This window comes from Felis catus, chromosome C1 (assembly GCF_018350175.1).
Source record: "Felis catus isolate Fca126 chromosome C1, F.catus_Fca126_mat1.0, whole genome shotgun sequence".
Taxonomy (NCBI): domain Eukaryota; kingdom Metazoa; phylum Chordata; class Mammalia; order Carnivora; family Felidae; genus Felis; species Felis catus.
This window is the reverse complement of record NC_058375.1, coordinates 107,540,843-107,555,599: the sequence shown is the minus strand read 5'-3', so window position 1 is coordinate 107,555,599 and position 14,757 is coordinate 107,540,843. Positions and strand designations below refer to the sequence as shown.

Sequence of the window (14,757 nt, the reverse complement as noted above, 5' to 3'; positions counted from 1 at the left end):
GGACTTATCCTGCTGGATACAATGCTGAAGTATTGTAGGCAGGCAGGTGACAGGGTCAGCTTGGACTTGTTAAGAAATTTCTCTGACTGCAATGCAGAAGATGGGTTTGAATCAAACAAGAATGGGGAAGACAGCTATGTCGGGAAGGAGTGGTAATGATCCAGCGGAGATGAGGAGGCCCTGAACTAGGGCCATGGTAGTCAGCACAGAAGGGGATACTTAGTCTGTGAAGCTGGCATGACTGGGCGTATGTGATGGGAAAACCGCACAAAACCGGAGGCGGGGCGGAGCGGGGCGGGGGGGGGGGGGGGGGGGCGGAGGCGGGCAGGGCGGAAGTCAAGATAACTCCATTTCCTGGGAGCCTGAAAGTTTATAGAGAGGGTGGACGCTGGATGTTCACACGATGTGTGGGAAGAGGACCACCTTGCTGACACTTGGAGGACAAAATGTGTTCTCATCCCAGTGTCAACAATGAAGTTACTTACATAAAGAACTCGGCTATAAATGTTAAGTCAAATCCAAGGGGCCCTTGGGAAATACAACCATCTCTCTCTTTCCCCTCTCCTCTTCTTTCCTATCCCTTACCCTCCACCTCTCTACCTTCCTTGCTTTCTTTCTTTATCTAATACCCATTACATACCTCTGTCTTTTCCTTCAAAATCAAATTTTGCAAATGAGGAACTTTGGGACCAGGTCTCTCAGCTTTGCCATTTCCAACCTTTAAGAGTTGTGTTAAATAATCCTTTGCACGGTATAAAAAAGTCTGTCAGAGAAGTACTATTATCGCCATTTTCTTCAGAGGAAACTGAGAACTGTAGAAGTGTTAAGAAAATTGCTCAGCGTTACACACCTGATTCAGACAAAGACTCTGGATTGAAACCTAATCATTGTGTGTTTACCATGCCAATTTGCTAACAATGTGTGCCAACAGATTTCTTTACTTATATGTTGTATTTCTTATTTATTTTTGAATACTTGCATGTATTATTAATAGTTATAAAACCTATTTGAACAGAGTGGGTGGAGTACCATTATTTAAAATTAGGGTCATCTCTCTTTCACTCACCATCTCTGCAAATCAAGAAATAATCATCCCTCTCTCTGAAGACAGTAAACCTCATCAAGTCTTCTCATCTTAAGAAAGTCTGATCCTCCTCCAGTTTATCAAACATAAATGATAACCCAAGTAATTTATTGGTGAAAATAACTTTGGAATCTGTTAGTAATTCATGAGTCAAAGAGAAGCAGGTCTAAAATTGGGTCGGGAGAACTGCTGTGAATCACAGGATCCTTAGGTCATTCCCTTACTCCAGCAGGTACCACCTGTAGCTTCTAGGATTTCAACATGACAAGGAATGTTCTGGAATTGCCTCAGCCATCCCAAGAGCATCCCTGTTCCTTCTGGCATCCCTGCAAGATGTCAGCCTCCAATGGCCGTCCAGGTGACTCTAATGCTAAACCTCAGGGTGCTAGGCGAGACCAACTAACCATCCTCTGGTCTGCTCCTCTGGGCTGCAGAGAGAGAGACAGAGAGAGAGAGACAGAGAGAGAGACAGAGAGAGTTAGTTCAGGAACAGGGTGCAACGCATGAAGGTTCCTACCTCCTCAAACCCCCATGTTGATCCCCCGACATTCTCCCTGTACCTTTCCCACCAATGGAGTTGGACATACTGCAGATGATGCACAGCATTCTTCTGGGTAAAGAGCCCTAAGTGAGAAGGCTCCCTTCAGGCAGAGGAGACCCTTCTCAGAGGTAAGAAACAGGGAAGGTATATCCCACTTATGCCTTCTGGTTAACAGTGATGTCAGCTGGAAGAGAGGGGGGGGCAGGAAAGATCTTAGCCTGAGGGACCTTATCCACACAATGCCAGTCTCTCTTAGGTATTGTGATTAGTGCCTTACCTTACCTTATTATGTTTCTACCTTTTAGGGCTCACGTCTCTTTTCTTTTGAAACAAATTCTATCGTGGTAAGAGCACCTAACATGAGGTCACCCACCTAACAGATTCTTAAGTCCACAGTACAATATTGTGATCTACAGGCATGCTGTGGTAAGCAGACTTCTAGAACTGACTCATCTTGCATAACTGAAATTTTATACCCGTTGATAAGCACCTCGCTGTTTTCCTCACCCAGTCCCTGGCAACCATGATTCTATTCTTTACCTCCATGAGTTTGACTGTTTTAGATACCCCACTCAGGGGATTCATGCAGTATTTATCCTTCTGGACCTGGCCTATTTCTCTTGACATAACATCTTCCAGGCTTATCCATGTTGTCTCAGATGGCAGTGTTTCCTTGTTTCCTTCCTTTATAGCTGAATAATAATATTCCATTGTACCTATATACCATATTTCTTTATCCATTCATCTGCTGATAGACATTTAGGTGTGGTGAGTAATGCTGAAATGAATGCGAGAGTGCTGATATTTCTTCCAGATCCTGATTTAAATTCTTTTGGGTGAATGCCAGGCAAGGAACTGCTGGATCATAGGGTAGTTCTATTTTTCAAGTTTTTGAGGAACCTCCGTACTGTTTTTCATAGTTGCTTCACCATTTTGCATTTCCACGAATAGTGTACAAATGTTCCCTTTTCTCTACAACCTCACAGCCTCACCAACATTTGTTACTGTCCTTTTTTTTTTTTCCTTATGGCAGTCATCCTAACAGGCATGAAGTGATATCGCATGTGGCTTTGATTTGCATTTCCCTAATGATAAGTGATGTTGAGCATCTTTACGTGTAGCAGTTGGTCGTCTATGTCTTTGATGAAATGGCTATTCAAATAGTTTCTCCACTTAAAAATTAAGGTTATTGGGGCACCTGGGTGGCTCAGTCGGTTCATTGTTAGACATCGGCTGAGGTCATGATCTCGTGGTTCATGAGCTCCAGCACCACGTTGGGCTCTGTGCTGACAGCTCAGACCCTGGAGCCTGCTTCAGATTCTAGGTCTCACACTCTCTCCCTGCCCCTCCCCTGCTCTCTCTCTCTCTCAAAAATAAATAAACGTTTAAAAATAAATAAAAAATTAAGGTTATCATTTTTTTTTGCTATGGAATTGAAGGTGTTCCTTATATATTTTGGAAATTAAACCCTTATCAGATATATGGACAGCTCCGTTTCTTGAAGACCTATCACATAATGTGCCTCATATTAGGTATTTCCCTGAGTTTTTGCAGCAAACTTTTGAGGCAGATGTAGTTCCTTTTTTATTGAAGTATAACTAACAAACAGTGTTATATTAGTTTCAGGCATACAACGTGGTGACTCAACAATTCTATACATTACTCAGCGCTCATCACAACTCTTAAACCCCCTCACTTATTTCATGCCTGCTCCCACCTACCTCTCCTCTGACTACTACCAGTTTGTTCTCTGTACTTGAGAGTCTGCTTTCTTTTTTGTCTCTGTTTTCTTTGTTTGTTTTGTTTCCTAAATTCCACATATGCATAAAAATCACATGTATTTGTCTTTCTCGGACTTTCACTTAGCATTATACCCTCCAGGTCCATCCATGTTGTTATGAATGACAAGGTTTTGTTGTTTTCCTTCTGTTTTGCTTTTTGTTTTTGTTTTTCATTTTTTGTTTTGTTCTTTTTGTTTTATTTTGTTTTTATCGCCTGAATGATTTTCCATTGTATTTATTTATCGCATCTCTTTTGCCCAGTCATCTAACAGTGGACACTTGGGCTGCTTCCAGATCTTGGCTATTGTAAATAACGCTGCAATAAACATAGAGGTGCATATATCTTCTCAAATTAGTGTTTTTGTTTTCTTTGGGTAAATGACCAGTGATGGATTTACTGGATCTTATGGTCATTCCATTGTTAATTTTTTGAGGAGCCACGATACTGTTTTCCACAGTGGCTATACCAACTTACATTCCCGCCAAAAATACACGAGGGTTCCTTTTTCTCCACATCCTTGCCAACAGTTGTTATTTCTTGTGTTTTTGACTTGAGCTCTTCCGACAGGTGTGAGCTGATATGTCATTATGGTTTTGATCTGCATTTCCGTAAGGATTAGTGAGCTGAGCATCTTTTCATATGTTTGTTGGCCATCTGCATGTCTTCTTTGGAAAATGTAGGATAAATTCCTCTGCTCATTTTTAAATCAGATTATCTGTTTTGTTTTGTTTTGTTTTGATGTTGTCTAGTGTAAGTTCTTCATATATTTTGGGTATTGACCCCTTATCAGATGTATCTTCATATATTTTGGGTATTGACCCCTTATCAGATGTATCTTTTGAAAATATGTTCTCCCATTTAGTAGGTGGCCTTTTTGTTTGGTGATGATTTCCTTCCCTGTGCAAAAGGTTTTTATTTTGGTGTAGACTCAATAGTTTAATTTTTCTCTTGTGTCCCTTGCCTGAGGAGACATTTCTAGAAAGATGTCTCTATGACTGAGGTCAAAGAAATTAGGAGGCCAGTGTAGTTCTTACCTCTACTCTACAGAGATGTTAAATGATCTTTAGGGAGGTTAGGAAATATTTCAGGTCACATGGTAGTGGTGCCTACAGACGTCTGCATAGCCAACCAAGGCACTCATGTTTTCCCCACGAGGCCTAGTGAGTAATATTAGCCGAGGTGTTACTGTGGTTCAACAAATGAATACTAAGAGGTTATCCATGGGTTTTGTGTTGGCCATGCTTTATTTATCTAGGTAACAACACCCATGAATTGAATGGTAGGGTAAATAGCTTATGGAGCTTCCTTTCTTGAATGTACTATGTCTAGAAGTCCCTCTAAATGCCAGTTCAGAACAGAGAGCCTAATAGAGAGTAGGCAAGTTAACTTTTGCAGAAGGAAGCAACACATGCTGTTTGGGGAGCATGAAGGAAAAAGCTGCGAAATGGGGGCAGCTCAGGCACTGAGTCAGTTTTGAAGAAGTGAGAGAATATGAGTTTGGGTGTCTAGTGGACCACAAGTACCCCTCCCCCCACCCCACTGATGAGGACCACAGAGAGCACATCACATCAGTGTGTAAATCTGCAAGTGTGGAGACTTTGGGAGGGGCCGAGCCAGTGGTCTAGAAAACAGGGGTTGTGCTGTCCTGTTCAAGGCCATTAATGGAGCCATGTAACAACATGCCCAGCCTAGGGCTATCAGCACCTAGGAACCAAGACAAGACTGTGGTCTCTTCAAGCCAATTAGTTGTCGAGAAGAGCCTGGAGACCAGTAGGACATGGTCAAAAGGGTTAGTTGTAAAGGAAAACTGTGAGCGAGGGTTAAGGTCCTGGACAAGGAAGGGTCAGCTCACCCTACTGTCTACTCTACTATCAAAGGGAACAAAGCTGGATGCTGGACAGGTGAAACTGAATGGGGCAGTAAGTTTTACAGTTAAGGTGCTCGGGGAGCCAGGGAGTAGGGCAGGCACCACCTCTAACTATGGAAGTGCATCACGGCTGTCAAAGAATATCTCATGTTCCCTAGTTGCCACATGACACTGGCATGGGGAGGGTGAGACAAGGTCCAAAGTGAATCACTGAGCCTTCCCCAATGAGGGTGAGGAAGATCCTGGACAAGGAAGTTTGGTGATATCCACATTAGTGTGGCAAGTCATTTCTGAGGTTGCATGCAGATGATAATTTGGTTGGGAAATAAGTGCGTCATCCCAGTCCTGGACTGTCACCTGCCTGGGCCCGCCTGGCCCTTATAAAAGGACTCTCCACCACACTGGTGTTATCTTCTGGAGACACTGAGGCATACATCTCCTTTGAAGCCTCTGGTGAGTACAGGCCTTAGAGATCTTTTTTTGGCATTTGAATAGTGTGAGGATTTAATCTGGGAGAACAAGTGACTGTTTATTTTAGCCAATTAAAGTCCGTGCATGGGGAAGAGACAATAAGGAGGTCTGGGGGGTATTTGGAAGGTGACCGTGAAGGTCATGACAGAAATGGAGTCAGAGGTACAATCCTAAACTGACTGACAACAAGAGAGACGAGGTGTTGTCCTGTGGCCTATACCACGCACGTTCCAAGTGCATCCCTCTCAGGGCTCTCGGTCCCTTTGAGTGCTGGGTGGGAGTCTGGGCAGTCCTCCTCGAAGCCCAGGGCTCAGAACCCCAGTCACATCAGTGAGACCAGCAACCAGGGCTCAGAAAGCTATCGGTAGAGGTCTGTTTGGGGATTGGCTAGAAGTTTCGTATCTGGGTTCTTTGTCTCCACATGATGTTTGTATTCACACAGCACACAGGCAATCGTGTCTGTACAAAGTGATAGACAGAAACATTAACCAGAAAAGACCAAAGAGCTAGGGTAAGAGGTGCTCAAAGGGAAGGGTGAAGGAGCCACACAGAATCATACAGACAGTGTTAGGGAACAGAGGGTCCTTGCAGGCTGCAGGGTCCATGGCTCATTGTTCTGCCAACAGGACTGCCTGTGTTAGGAATGCTGTTGTCTGTTTGCATCTCAGGCTCCTTGCTGTCCAGGAACGATGTCCTATCAACAGCAGCAGTGCAAGCAGCCCTGCCAGCCACCTCCTGTGTGCCCTGAGCCTTGCCCACCCCCAAAGTGTCCAGATCCATGTCCCCCTCCTCCATGCCCACCTGTGAAGTGCCCACCTCCACCCTGCCAGCAGAAGTGCCCTCCTGTGCAACCGTGCCCCCCCTGCCAACAGAAGTGCCCACCCAAGAGCAAGTAACAGCAGCAGGATGCATTATGACCATGAAACAACAAGACACAGGGTCTCCTGTGGATGTCTCAAGACTCCATCCCCTTCCCTTCAGCCACGAGCACAGAATGCATGTTCTCTGACTTGCCACCTGGATTGACAGCAGACAGAGAAAAGGATGGGTTCCCGAAGCTGATACCACATTGTGGGAAGATGAGCAGTGGGGTCGTGGCCTAATTGCACTTTGCCATCTGTCTGTCTGTGATCTGGGTGGTGATCCCTCCCCTGTGAGCCTTTTGGTATCTCTATTTGTTTGCTTCTCCAATAAAGCACACGTGTCATGGTCGAGACCGCATTACTTTTGTTTGTGCTTTGTGTTTGTAATCTCTTCTGTCCACTGCACCACATGAATGTTCCTTTCCATTCCTATTGAAATATTTATTAGAGTCAAGCTTTCCCATCACTGAGTTCAGTTTTGCCCAAAATGTGTCTTGCGGAATGGGTACATCAAATGATTCTCTTTTACTGATTTTAAACTCACTTCTAGCTCTTTCTGATTTGTATGACCCTGAAAACAATTACTTAAACTGTCTCAGCTTCAGTTTCCTCATCTGTAAAAAGCAGGAAAGATTGTTTTCTGCTCAGTGCCCTCACAGAAATTAATTTGTTCACAAGTGTTTCCTGAGTATCTGCCATGTGCCAGGCAAGCAGTCTTCCATGTGCTACAGAGATGATCATAGTGGCCCCCAAATCCTTGAGGGCATTACACACACACGTGCGCGTGCACACACACACACACACACACACGACCAAGAACAGTCATTTGTGGGTAAATTTTAGAGAAAATTGTTTAGAAAGCCTCTTCCTAAGTGACTTTTGGGAAAGACCTGAGTGAGTAGAAGAGTTAGCCATGAATGTATCAGGGGTACATCCTTCCAACGAGAAGACATGGCCAGTTCCAAGGTACAGCACAGTGACAACAGGGACACGGGGAGAACAGTGATCTAGGGGACACCTGTCTCCTTATGAGGTGAGAGAGGTAAGGTCTCAAGGATGTAGTAAAGATTTTGTGATTTGCTCAAAGGTTGACCACCATATAATGCTGGTGGTCAAAGTCCTAAAATTTACATCTATGTAATTCTCAACTATCATATTTGTACTTTTTACCCGTCAGTGTAGAAATGTCTCTAGAAATCCCAGGTAAGTTTTCCAGTTTTTGAAACTTCGTGTACATGAATTATACTGCATGCCATCATTGTTGTTTCCCCTCTTTCAATCAACATTATGTAGTTTTAGTTCACTCATTTTGTGTTTTGGTATGTCGTTGTCTGAAAAGGGAGCATTCATACACTATTTGCGGAAATCCAAAATGGTGCCAACAACGATGGCATGCAGTATAATTCATGTACACGAAGTTTCAAAAACTGGAAAACTTACCTGGGATTTCTAGAGACATTTCTACACTGACGGGTAAAAAGTACAAATATGATAGTTGAGAATTACATAGATGTAAATTTTAGGACTTTGACCACCAGCATTATATGGTGGTCAACCTTTGAGCAAATCACAAAATCTTTACTACATCCTTGAGACCTTACCTCTCTCACCTCATAAGGAGACAGGTGTCCCCTAGATCACTGTTCTCCCCGTGTCCCTGTTGTCACTGTGCTGTACCTTGGAACTGGCCATGTCTTCTCGTTGGAAGGATGTACCCCTGATACATTCATGGCTAACTCTTCTACTCACTCAGGTCTTTCCCAAAAGTCACTTAGGAAGAGGCTTTCTAAACAATTTTCTCTAAAATTTACCCACAAATGACTGTTCTTGGTCGTGTGTGTGTGTGTGTGTGTGTGCACGCGCACGTGTGTGTGTAATGCCCTCAAGGATTTGGGGGCCACTATGATCATCTCTGTAGCACATGGAAGACTGCTTGCCTGGCACATGGCAGATACTCAGGAAACACTTGTGAACAAATTAATTTCTGTGAGGGCACTGAGCAGAAAACAATCTTTCCTGCTTTTTACAGATGAGGAAACTGAAGCTGAGACAGTTTAAGTAATTGTTTTCAGGGTCATACAAATCAGAAAGAGCTAGAAGTGAGTTTAAAATCAGTAAAAGAGAATCATTTGATGTACCCATTCCGCAAGACACATTTTGGGCAAAACTGAACTCAGTGATGGGAAAGCTTGACTCTAATAAATATTTCAATAGGAATGGAAAGGAACATTCATGTGGTGCAGTGGACAGAAGAGATTACAAACACAAAGCACAAACAAAAGTAATGCGGTCTCGACCATGACACGTGTGCTTTATTGGAGAAGCAAACAAATAGAGATACCAAAAGGCTCACAGGGGAGGGATCACCACCCAGATCACAGACAGACAGATGGCAAAGTGCAATTAGGCCACGACCCCACTGCTCATCTTCCCACAATGTGGTATCAGCTTCGGGAACCCATCCTTTTCTCTGTCTGCTGTCAATCCAGGTGGCAAGTCAGAGAACATGCATTCTGTGCTCGTGGCTGAAGGGAAGGGGATGGAGTCTTGAGACATCCACAGGAGACCCTGTGTCTTGTTGTTTCATGGTCATAATGCATCCTGCTGCTGTTACTTGCTCTTGGGTGGGCACTTCTGTTGGCAGGGGGGGCACGGTTGCACAGGAGGGCACTTCTGCTGGCAGGGTGGAGGTGGGCACTTCACAGGTGGGCATGGAGGAGGGGGACATGGATCTGGACACTTTGGGGGTGGGCAAGGCTCAGGGCACACAGGAGGTGGCTGGCAGGGCTGCTTGCACTGCTGCTGTTGATAGGACATCGTTCCTGGACAGCAAGGAGCCTGAGATGCAAACAGACAACAGCATTCCTAACACAGGCAGTCCTGTTGGCAGAACAATGAGCCATGGACCCTGCAGCCTGCAAGGACCCTCTGTTCCCTAACACTGTCTGTATGATTCTGTGTGGCTCCTTCACCCTTCCCTTTGAGCACCTCTTACCCTAGCTCTTTGGTCTTTTCTGGTTAATGTTTCTGTCTATCACTTTGTACAGACACGATTGCCTGTGTGCTGTGTGAATACAAACATCATGTGGAGACAAAGAACCCAGATACGAAACTTCTAGCCAATCCCCAAACAGACCTCTACCGATAGCTTTCTGAGCCCTGGTTGCTGGTCTCACTGATGTGACTGGGGTTCTGAGCCCTGGGCTTCGAGGAGGACTGCCCAGACTCCCACCCAGCACTCAAAGGGACCGAGAGCCCTGAGAGGGATGCACTTGGAACGTGCGTGGTATAGGCCACAGGACAACACCTCGTCTCTCTTGTTGTCAGTCAGTTTAGGATTGTACCTCTGACTCCATTTCTGTCATGACCTTCACGGTCACCTTCCAAATACCCCCCAGACCTCCTTATTGTCTCTTCCCCATGCACGGACTTTAATTGGCTAAAATAAACAGTCACTTGTTCTCCCAGATTAAATCCTCACACTATTCAAATGCCAAAAAAAGATCTCTAAGGCCTGTACTCACCAGAGGCTTCAAAGGAGATGTATGCCTCAGTGTCTCCAGAAGATAACACCAGTGTGGTGGAGAGTCCTTTTATAAGGGCCAGGCGGGCCCAGGCAGGTGACAGTCCAGGACTGGGATGACGCACTTATTTCCCAACCAAATTATCATCTGCATGCAACCTCAGAAATGACTTGCCACACTAATGTGGATATCACCAAACTTCCTTGTCCAGGATCTTCCTCACCCTCATTGGGGAAGGCTCAGTGATTCACTTTGGACCTTGTCTCACCCTCCCCATGCCAGTGTCATGTGGCAACTAGGGAACATGAGATATTCTTTGACAGCCGTGATGCACTTCCATAGTTAGAGGTGGTGCCTGCCCTACTCCCTGGCTCCCCGAGCACCTTAACTGTAAAACTTACTGCCCCATTCAGTTTCACCTGTCCAGCATCCAGCTTTGTTCCCTTTGATAGTAGAGTAGACAGTAGGGTGAGCTGACCCTTCCTTGTCCAGGACCTTAACCCTCGCTCACAGTTTTCCTTTACAACTAACCCTTTTGACCATGTCCTACTGGTCTCCAGGCTCTTCTCGACAACTAATTGGCTTGAAGAGACCACAGTCTTGTCTTGGTTCCTAGGTGCTGATAGCCCTAGGCTGGGCATGTTGTTACATGGCTCCATTAATGGCCTTGAACAGGACAGCACAACCCCTGTTTTCTAGACCACTGGCTCGGCCCCTCCCAAAGTCTCCACACTTGCAGATTTACACACTGATGTGATGTGCTCTCTGTGGTCCTCATCAGTGGGGTGGGGGGAGGGGTACTTGTGGTCCACTAGACACCCAAACTCATATTCTCTCACTTCTTCAAAACTGACTCAGTGCCTGAGCTGCCCCCATTTCGCAGCTTTTTCCTTCATGCTCCCCAAACAGCATGTGTTGCTTCCTTCTGCAAAAGTTAACTTGCCTACTCTCTATTAGGCTCTCTGTTCTGAACTGGCATTTAGAGGGACTTCTAGACATAGTACATTCAAGAAAGGAAGCTCCATAAGCTATTTACCCTACCATTCAATTCATGGGTGTTGTTACCTAGATAAATAAAGCATGGCCAACACAAAACCCATGGATAACCTCTTAGTATTCATTTGTTGAACCACAGTAACACCTCGGCTAATATTACTCACTAGGCCTCGTGGGGAAAACATGAGTGCCTTGGTTGGCTATGCAGACGTCTGTAGGCACCACTACCATGTGACCTGAAATATTTCCTAACCTCCCTAAAGATCATTTAACATCTCTGTAGAGTAGAGGTAAGAACTACACTGGCCTCCTAATTTCTTTGACCTCAGTCATAGAGACATCTTTCTAGAAATGTCTCCTCAGGCAAGGGACACAAGAGAAAAATTAAACTATTGAGTCTACACCAAAATAAAAACCTTTTGCACAGGGAAGGAAATCATCACCAAACAAAAAGGCCACCTACTAAATGGGAGAACATATTTTCAAAAGATACATCTGATAAGGGGTCAATACCCAAAATATATGAAGATACATCTGATAAGGGGTCAATACCCAAAATATATGAAGAACTTACACTAGACAACATCAAAACAAAACAAAACAAAACAGATAATCTGATTTAAAAATGAGCAGAGGAATTTATCCTACATTTTCCAAAGAAGACATGCAGATGGCCAACAAACATATGAAAAGATGCTCAGCTCACTAATCCTTACGGAAATGCAGATCAAAACCATAATGACATATCAGCTCACACCTGTCGGAAGAGCTCAAGTCAAAAACACAAGAAATAACAACTGTTGGCAAGGATGTGGAGAAAAAGGAACCCTCGTGTATTTTTGGCGGGAATGTAAGTTGGTATAGCCACTGTGGAAAACAGTATCGTGGCTCCTCAAAAAATTAACAATGGAATGACCATAAGATCCAGTAAATCCATCACTGGTCATTTACCCAAAGAAAACAAAAACACTAATTTGAGAAGATATATGCACCTCTATGTTTATTGCAGCGTTATTTACAATAGCCAAGATCTGGAAGCAGCCCAAGTGTCCACTGTTAGATGACTGGGCAAAAGAGATGCGATAAATAAATACAATGGAAAATCATTCAGGCGATAAAAACAAAATAAAACAAAAAGAACAAAACAAAAAATGAAAAACAAAAACAAAAAGCAAAACAGAAGGAAAACAACAAAACCTTGTCATTCATAACAACATGGATGGACCTGGAGGGTATAATGCTAAGTGAAAGTCCGAGAAAGACAAATACATGTGATTTTTATGCATATGTGGAATTTAGGAAACAAAACAAACAAAGAAAACAGAGACAAAAAAGAAAGCAGACTCTCAAGTACAGAGAACAAACTGGTAGTAGTCAGAGGAGAGGTAGGTGGGAGCAGGCATGAAATAAGTGAGGGGGTTTAAGAGTTGTGATGAGCGCTGAGTAATGTATAGAATTGTTGAGTCACCACGTTGTATGCCTGAAACTAATATAACACTGTTTGTTAGTTATACTTCAATAAAAAAGGAACTACATCTGCCTCAAAAGTTTGCTGCAAAAACTCAGGGAAATACCTAATATGAGGCACATTATGTGATAGGTCTTCAAGAAACGGAGCTGTCCATATATCTGATAAGGGTTTAATTTCCAAAATATATAAGGAACACCTTCAATTCCATAGCAAAAAAAAATGATAACCTTAATTTTTTATTTATTTTTAAACGTTTATTTATTTTTGAGAGAGAGAGAGAGCAGGGGAGGGGCAGGGAGAGAGTGTGAGACCTAGAATCTGAAGCAGGCTCCAGGGTCTGAGCTGTCAGCACAGAGCCCAACGTGGTGCTGGAGCTCATGAACCACGAGATCATGACCTCAGCCGATGTCTAACAATGAACCGACTGAGCCACCCAGGTGCCCCAATAACCTTAATTTTTAAGTGGAGAAACTATTTGAATAGCCATTTCATCAAAGACATAGACGACCAACTGCTACACGTAAAGATGCTCAACATCACTTATCATTAGGGAAATGCAAATCAAAGCCACATGCGATATCACTTCATGCCTGTTAGGATGACTGCCATAAGGAAAAAAAAAAAAGGACAGTAACAAATGTTGGTGAGGCTGTGAGGTTGTAGAGAAAAGGGAACATTTGTACACTATTCGTGGAAATGCAAAATGGTGAAGCAACTATGAAAAACAGTACGGAGGTTCCTCAAAAACTTGAAAAATAGAACTACCCTATGATCCAGCAGTTCCTTGCCTGGCATTCACCCAAAAGAATTTAAATCAGGATCTGGAAGAAATATCAGCACTCTCGCATTCATTTCAGCATTACTCACCACACCTAAATGTCTATCAGCAGATGAATGGATAAAGAAATATGGTATATAGGTACAATGGAATATTATTATTCAGCTATAAAGGAAGGAAACAAGGAAACACTGCCATCTGAGACAACATGGATAAGCCTGGAAGATGTTATGTCAAGAGAAATAGGCCAGGTCCAGAAGGATAAATACTGCATGAATCCCCTGAGTGGGGTATCTAAAACAGTCAAACTCATGGAGGTAAAGAATAGAATCATGGTTGCCAGGGACTGGGTGAGGAAAACAGCGAGGTGCTTATCAACGGGTATAAAATTTCAGTTATGCAAGATGAGTCAGTTCTAGAAGTCTGCTTACCACAGCATGCCTGTAGATCACAATATTGTACTGTGGACTTAAGAATCTGTTAGGTGGGTGACCTCATGTTAGGTGCTCTTACCACGATAGAATTTGTTTCAAAAGAAAAGAGACGTGAGCCCTAAAAGGTAGAAACATAATAAGGTAAGGTAAGGCACTAATCACAATACCTAAGAGAGACTGGCATTGTGTGGATAAGGTCCCTCAGGCTAAGATCTTTCCTGCCCCCCCTCTCTTCCAGCTGACATCACTGTTAACCAGAAGGCATAAGTGGGATATACCTTCCCTGTTTCTTACCTCTGAGAAGGGTCTCCTCTGCCTGAAGGGAGCCTTCTCACTTAGGGCTCTTTACCCAGAAGAATGCTGTGCATCATCTGCAGTATGTCCAACTCCATTGGTGGGAAAGGTACAGGGAGAATGTCGGGGGATCAACATGGGGGTTTGAGGAGGTAGGAACCTTCATGCGTTGCACCCTGTTCCTGAACTAACTCTCTCTGTCTCTCTCTCTGTCTCTCTCTCTCTGTCTCTCTCTCTGCAGCCCAGAGGAGCAGACCAGAGGATGGTTAGTTGGTCTCGCCTAGCACCCTGAGGTTTAGCATTAGAGTCACCTGGACGGCCATTGGAGGCTGACATCTTGCAGGGATGCCAGAAGGAACAGGGATGCTCTTGGGATGGCTGAGGCAATTCCAGAACATTCCTTGTCATGTTGAAATCCTAGAAGCTACAGGTGGTACCTGCTGGAGTAAGGGAATGACCTAAGGATCCTGTGATTCACAGCAGTTCTCCCGACCCAATTTTAGACCTGCTTCTCTTTGACTCATGAATTACTAACAGATTCCAAAGTTATTTTCACCAATAAATTACTTGGGTTATCATTTATGTTTGATAAACTGGAGGAGGATCAGACTTTCTTAAGATGAGAAGACTTGATGAGGTTTACTGTCTTCAG

At 43.9% G+C, this 14,757-nt stretch overlaps 2 protein-coding genes across 2 annotated transcripts; one reads left to right on the top strand and one right to left on the bottom strand.

Moving 5' to 3' along the window:
- Positions 1-5,606: 5,606 nt before the first annotated feature.
- On the top strand, positions 5,607-6,966 carry LOC123379379 (small proline-rich protein 2G-like). The gene is made up of 2 exons (XM_045034861.1): positions 5,607-5,727; positions 6,414-6,966. Exon 2 carries the CDS (start codon positions 6,435-6,437, stop codon positions 6,639-6,641), a length of 207 nt encoding a protein of 68 aa, XP_044890796.1. The 5' UTR covers positions 5,607-5,727; positions 6,414-6,434; the 3' UTR covers positions 6,642-6,966.
- A 1,927-nt stretch (positions 6,967-8,893) lies between these two features.
- On the bottom strand, positions 8,894-10,253 carry LOC123378910 (small proline-rich protein 2G-like). The gene is made up of 2 exons (XM_023249723.2): positions 10,133-10,253; positions 8,894-9,446 (listed from the first exon to the last, which is right to left on the bottom strand). Exon 2 carries the CDS (start codon positions 9,423-9,425, stop codon positions 9,219-9,221), a length of 207 nt encoding a protein of 68 aa, XP_023105491.1. The 5' UTR covers positions 9,426-9,446; positions 10,133-10,253; the 3' UTR covers positions 8,894-9,218.
- Between the last annotated feature and the right edge of the window lie 4,504 nt (positions 10,254-14,757).

Coding starts and splice junctions, on each gene's coding strand:
- LOC123379379 (XM_045034861.1), top strand. CDS start 6,435: ATGTCCTATCAACAGCAGCAGTGCAAGCAGCCCTGCCAGCCACCTCCT.
- LOC123378910 (XM_023249723.2), bottom strand. CDS start 9,425: ATGTCCTATCAACAGCAGCAGTGCAAGCAGCCCTGCCAGCCACCTCCT.